Source organism: Momordica charantia, assembly GCF_013281855.1.
Source record: "Momordica charantia cultivar OHB3-1 chromosome 8 unlocalized genomic scaffold, Mcharantia_2.0 BLBB01000008.1, whole genome shotgun sequence".
Taxonomy (NCBI): Eukaryota; Viridiplantae; Streptophyta; class Magnoliopsida; order Cucurbitales; family Cucurbitaceae; genus Momordica; species Momordica charantia.
The window spans coordinates 4344120-4350644 of record NW_028275166.1 but is presented as its reverse complement, the minus strand read 5'-3'; the positions used below and the strand labels follow the sequence as shown (position 1 = coordinate 4350644).

The window sequence follows — 6525 nt, the reverse complement described above, 5'->3', positions numbered from 1 at the left end:
TAATGTAATTCACATAGTTTATTGACACAACAAAGAAAACTAATATTATACCCATACTTTATTGACAAAGGGAAGAAAATAAAATTAATAACCAAAAGAACACAGACTGCTCCTATTCTCTGCCTGCAGGCTGAAACAAATCCTATCTGTTCATGTTTGACTCCTGGCTTCTTGTGAAAGAGTTGCCACAAAGACACCCCCCCCACCCCAACAGAAGCAAAATTAAATCAATCTTATATATCTTCACCATTCCGCTTCTGTTTTGCATTTTCCTTCTCATTACGTCGACGAATTTGGCGGTAACGAAGGTGGAGAACTCGGACGGGACGAAGATTGCTGCCAACAGATGTTGAACGTAATCTTTTAAGCAGTGAAGTGTAGTTTTCAGTTCCAAACATTTTGGAACTTTGATGTGGTTGGAAATCTTGTTTTCGGATGAACTGCGGGAGCTTTTGTTTCAAGCAACCTGCTCGCCGATCAAGTCTAGACCGACGAGGAGGAAGGAGATGCCCTGAAACATCAAGAAGTAGAAATGAATCCCTTGAGCTGATAAGAGGCTTCTAGCTGAGGCTGTTAGAAGAAGGAAAGCCAGTGCTAGCTCCTTCATGTATATTCTGTTATGTTTCTTCTTTGGCAACTTGTTTTCCTGTTTTTGGATCAACTCAATCTCCTCCAGATTGTTTGTGGAGAAGCTCTTTTCATTGTTCAGATCCTTCTTCCCGACCATTGAGACGAGATCGCCCTCCGAGGAGCGGCCTGACTTCTTCGTAACAACCCATTCGTATGCACTACCCAGCTGGAAGAGACCCGAGACCATCGCATTGAACTTAGTTACTGACATTGTGTTCTCAAAGAGGAGGTAAGGGACAATGAAGGGGAAGGATTTTGGTGCTGGAAGGATGTTGAGAAAAGACATGGTGGCTGGAATGTAACATACAACCCACGCAGGTAGCTCGGCTTCGGGAATGAACATCGTCATTGGGAGAATTATGCAGAAAAGGGTAAATGAATAAAACGGTAGTATCAGCTTCCGAAGGAGAAAGAACAGGAAAATCAAGTTGAATTTCTTGGATATGCTAATCTGCATTTGGAGAAACAAGAACATGATATAATTGAAGTATGACACATGACAACGACGAAACGGATCAGATATAAAACAATGTAAATCGTCTACCTTTGATCGAACTATGTCGGGCAAGCAAAGACGAAACAGTTGCATTGGTCCAGAGTGCCATCTGTGCTGTTGTTTTCTATACGCTTCATACGATTCTGGTAACTCACAGTGGCACTGCACAAAAGAGTAAGAGAATCAGCCATCAATACGAAACACCAATTAAACTAGCCTTCCTGAGATAAAAAATAGTCGAGAATCGAGAATACGGTACCTCTACATCGTTGAGGAATATGAATTTCCATCCATGAAGATGAGCACGAACTGCAATGTCCATATCCTCAACAGTGGTCCTCTCCAACCATCCACCGGCTTCTTCAAGAGCCTTTATCCTCCAAACACCAGCCGTTCCATTGAATCCAAAGAAATTCAGAAACACGCTATTCACCTGCTGCTCGACCTCGAAATGGAAGGCTAAGTTAACGTTCTGCAGCCTGGTTAACAAGTTCTCGTCCTTGTTAACGAAGGACCACCGTGCTTGAACTAGTCCTAGTTCCTCATTATCCTGAAGTGCCAATCATCAGCAGTTCGTTTTGATCAATCCAAACATGATTACATTAAAAGGCCAATAATCATGCAGACCATGAGAGAAATCCAAAACCAGTGATCTTTTTCTATTCGGCATTAGACAAAATTAAATCTCAGACAGAAACAAATAGCAACAAACAGGTTACCTTAAAATGAGGAACAGTTCTTTTAAGGAAATCAGGGGCAGGTTGAAAATCAGCATCAAAGATTGCAACAAATTCATAGTCTTTGACATAGCTGCAATTCATGGCAGATTTGAGATTGCCCGCCTTATACCCCTCTCGGATCAACCGGTGCCGGTACTCAATGTGGGCGTCGAGTTGCTGCCATTTTTCAACCTCTTCCTTGATCAACAATTGGGTGATCGGGTCATCCGAGTCATCAAGAACCTGAATCAGTAGCTTATCTTTTGGCCAGTCCAAGTTGCAGACAGCAGCAATCGATTGCTGATAAACCTATAATCAATAAAAAGAAAAAACAATCAAAACCGAAAAGAGATCTCCAAAAACAGAGCATTATATGCATCAGGAAAGGGCTGAAACTCCAGAATTTACCTCTTTCTCATTGCACATTGGGATTTGAACAAGAACCATGGGGAAGTAGCCATTCTCTCCAGATTCAAGATCCAAGGCAGCAACATTAGGGACTGGTTTGATTTTCTTGAATCGGATCCAGAAACAGCCCAGACAAAGAATCAGCCTATCCAGAGTCTGAATAAGGAACAATACTATACAAACATTGGCCAAAAATTGCAGAGGAGGAGCCAAATATTCAACCCGAATCAAAACCCATTTCGAATAAAACCAGTCGAAAACATCCTTAACCCCGAATGAGGCTGTCCACAAGTAGTTCAATTTAAGATGGGGTGCCCCAAAATGCCAGCCCTTGTAATAAGCCGCCACCTCAAACCCTAACAGAACCACCGACACCCAAAGGAAAATCTTTATAAACAGATAAAACCTGGTTTTGACTGTTGGGTTCTCCCTCACACCGCCGTCGGCATTGTCAATGTCGGCTTCGGCGTCGGTCCTGCCGGAAGCGAGACGGCGCCTGACGGCGGCGCCGATGTTGACCATTGCAGACCCAATGGAGGTTAAGCAGCCGGCGGCCTTGTGGGCCTTGAGGAGGAGGACCCAAGTAAGCTGCTTGGCATTTTTGCCGCGCCCTTTGTCCCGGGCTCGCCCCGGCGGTGACTCGCCGGGAATGATGAAGTCGTCGTCGGAGGGACCTTCAAGTTCGACCATTGACCAGTTGGGATTCTCCATCTTGACGACCACAGGGGTTCCTTTGTGGCTTTCTTTTCCCCACCAAGGAGCCATTTTTTGCTGCAATGCCCGAACCCCAGCTCCAGAAAACAAAAAATCTTCTGTACGAACCTCAAAATAACCCTCAAATGCTGAAGAAAGGGGAGAAAAGGCTAAGATTTCGGCCTCATGGGAGCAGATATGAGGGGGAAATGGAGGGATTGTTGAATGAGAAAAGGTAATGGAGCTTCCATTCAGCAGTAATACAGGGGACGATAAAAGAGGAGGGGTTCGTACATAAATAAGAACGGGGCTAGAAGCGTGAGAGAGAGAAATGGGAATTCAGTAAAAGAGATGGTAACAGCTCAACACGTCTTCATTTTGATTCCCTCCCAAGAGAGAGAAATTAGAGAGAAGAAAAAAAATTTAGGAAAACCAGAGGGACGATGAATTTACAACAAATTGATCATCTTTGAATTGGGCTTTTACCAGGAAGGAAAACACTAGGCTGTGTTGGTTTGAAAATTTTAGCTGGTCAAAACAAATTCTTTAAGCAATGTAATACTGAAAATGATGAAATAGATCCACCGGAGAAACAGATGGACGCTGGTTTGGAGAAAAGGACAATAATTTAGCTTTTATTATATAATGAGATGAACAGTTGCCTGAAAATGACCATTTCTAATTTCCTTTTTTTGGGTTTTTCTTTTTATTTTTTTTCCTTTCCAACAGAAAATTCTCCCCTAACAGCGCCTTTCAAATTGGAATAAGAACCCAGAATTTCCAGTAAGGTAACAGAAATGAATTCTTTTTTTTTTTTTGTTCTCTTTTGTTTTTCAATACTGGAGGAGAAGAAACATTACATATTTATGCTTCCGGGTTTTGTAGTTGAAGATTCGCATCATTCTTTCTCCTTCCATTGAGTCTTCTCCTCGTGAAAAAGATCCACCAACTTTTCCCCTTTTTTTTTCCCTTTTTTTTAGTTTTTGTTTTTGTTTGTTTCACGAGAAAATAAAAGAAAAAGGGAAAGATGAACAGAAACCGAGAAATTCAAAGAGATGGGAAAAAGGATGACGATGAAATGGAACGACCAACAAGGATGGCCAGACGCGTAAGCCACTCCAGCAAATGCTTCAAAAAGTGAAGATTAAAAACCAAAAAAAAAAAAAAAAAGTAGTTTAATTTTTAGTTAAAAAAAAAAAGAAATTATTGTCTAATTTTAGGAACTCTCCTGGACGACGGCGAGTATAGCAGAAATCATACAAAATCCAGCCCCTCCCCTTTATAAGGATAAATCATCGAAAATGACTGTTGCTCTATTTATAACCATTTCATGGAGGCTTAAAATATATTTAGTATTTTTAATTTCTTCTTAAGACAAAATGAAAAATATCCGTGTCAAAGCAAACCTATAATTGATATATATCTCCGACTAAAATAAGATATGAAATATTATATTGGTTGAGTGTTTTAAGATTTTCTTTTTATGGGGAGGATTTAATGGGTGAATGGAGACTTCAGATTTGAAAATTAAGTGTTTAATTATAAATGTTTTAAAAAAATTATTTAACTGAAAAATTATTATTAGAAAAAAAAAAGAAATGGGGAATGGTGATAATTTTTGCGGGGCGGGGATGGGAACCGTCAACACCGTAGAAGTGCAATTATAATAAAAATAAAACCATAATTATTATTAAATTAAATTTAACAGTCAAAAAACTTATTAGTAAACAAATTTATTTTTAGAAAATAAAAGGCATTATTGTTATAAACTGGGTGGGAACTCACTAATATGTATGTAGAAGTGGAATGGATTGTTCTGGCCAAAATAATTATTTTTTTTATAAAGAGTATAAATGATTGATTATTTAATCATATAATAAGTTTTCGTTTTTTTGGGCACATCTTATTAGAAGTTAAAAAATAAGGGAGGTACAAATTTACTAATACATCACACTTGTTTAATTATTTGGATAACTCTTAATGTAAAAAGTTTATATTAACTTAAATCTAGCTACTAATTATATGTGAATGAGTAGAAATTCAAATTCACAATACTAAATTCATATTGTAAAATATTATTTATTAATGGATTGCTTAAGATTTCAAAATTACTCCGGAGATATGTCGGTAGAAATTAAAATGTTTGCTATTTTATAATATTAAAGTCTGCTAATTTGTTTCCATTCCTTAATTTTCTGATGTTTTGATTTAAAAAAAAATGAAATAAAATAAAATATTTTATTAAAATTTCCCTTTTTAGCTTCGGAAACAACCCATTTTCTTATTTAGCGTTATCACCACGCTTCACCAAAGAGTGCTTCAATGCAACGCTGGAAATAATATATTTGTGTTAAAAAAAAATTGTCGGTTTTGGAAAAAGGAAATAAAAAAAAGATTTATTGAAAAAGTTTGTAATTTGAAATTCGATTCACATGGTATTGATAATAAATCATGAATATTCCATATACACATACGATAACATTACATCTATTTTATTTTCATTTTTTCATTATTATCTATATCGTTTTGTGCAGATAATATATATACTTTTGATGTTAAAAATTATCATTTTAGTTCATATGAGTCGTAATTAATTTTAATTTAGTCCAGATAATTTAGTTACTTTTTTTAAACGCTTATGCTTTATTTACTCGACATGTGTTTTATCAATTCTTGATATCATCAACCAATTTAACCTTTGCACTTGTATTTTGATAAAATTATGACTATACTTGAAGTTCGGATGAAATGTTGATTCAAGCATATAATCTGTACATATAAGAGAAAAGACTCATATGTTCAAGTCAGTAATAGGTCACATCTATCACTCTCGAGACGAGGAAGCATAATTGCGTCATACAAGACTGCATGGAGACACGTTGTATGACAAGGTTGCTAAGCTATCATTTAACGAGTTTGGCTACTCCACTTGTCAAAATAGGAGCCAATGTTGGGGGCAAGGGAACCACTTGCCACATGGCATAACCAAACAAGTTATTACTTTTTGGATTTAACAATTGATTATAGCATTATTCGACTACTCCAACCTAAGCTCGTCCCAATGAAGGCTTGGCTGATGAGGCGTGAGAGATCATGAGTCCATGGCTGAGCTAAAGGTCGAGTCGAGGAAAGGAAAGCTTCTCCCAACTGTCTTCTAATTGTCATCCCGCGAATTGTGCAACCAACAAGTGAGTGAGATCCATCAATCCTTGCCTATAAATACATAAATTCTTTCCATATGCAATTCTAATTCCTTGTCTCGAGAGTGATAGAACATACCTATTATTGACTTGACCGTCGAAACCTTTTCTCTTCTCTCTGCAAGTTCCATGATTGAGTTGGTCTCTTCGTCCAAACTTCGAGAGCAGTGAAAATCTTGTTGAAACAACATGGATATATACATATCTTATACTAATGTCAACTTATTGTTTCTCTTAATCATGTCTAAATAAAAGTGTGATATGAACAAATTATAAACATCTGGTAAGGATAGACATGTTGAGTGATTTAACTAAATCGTAGAGAATAAATTAAAATATTAAAATTTCCAAAAGACTAAATTGAAATGATTTGTTATTT

The 6525-nt window shown here is 37.3% G+C and overlaps 1 protein-coding gene across 2 annotated transcripts; it reads right to left on the bottom strand.

Annotated features, from left to right (window-relative positions):
• Nucleotides 1-3542, bottom strand: LOC111005154 (putative xyloglucan glycosyltransferase 12). Of its 2 annotated transcripts, XM_022276562.2 has the most exons (5): nt 2254-3534; nt 1846-2154; nt 1386-1676; nt 1175-1288; nt 1-1081 (listed from the first exon to the last, which is right to left on the bottom strand). In XM_022276562.2, exons 1-5 carry the CDS (start codon nt 3016-3018, stop codon nt 458-460), a joined length of 2103 nt encoding a protein of 700 aa, XP_022132254.2. In that variant the 5' UTR covers nt 3019-3534; the 3' UTR covers nt 1-457. The 2 variants fall into 2 exon arrangements, with proteins under 2 accessions (XP_022132254.2, XP_087984120.1); XM_088127994.1 differs by having other exon boundaries at nt 1-1288; nt 2254-3542.
• Nucleotides 3543-6525: the final 2983 nt, after the last annotated feature.

Bases quoted from the DNA above. Each gene is read 5' to 3' on its own strand.
- LOC111005154 (XM_088127994.1), bottom strand. From the start codon at position 3,018: ATGGCTCCTTGGTGGGGAAAAGAAAGCCACAAAGGAACCCCTGTGGTC. The intron at 1,677-1,845 runs GTAACCTGTTTG...TTGGCACTTCAG, and splicing joins GAACTGTTCCTCATTTTAAG to GATAATGAGGAACTAGGACT. The intron at 1,289-1,385 runs GTACCGTATTCT...TCTTTTGTGCAG, and splicing joins TATTCCTCAACGATGTAGAG to TGCCACTGTGAGTTACCAGA.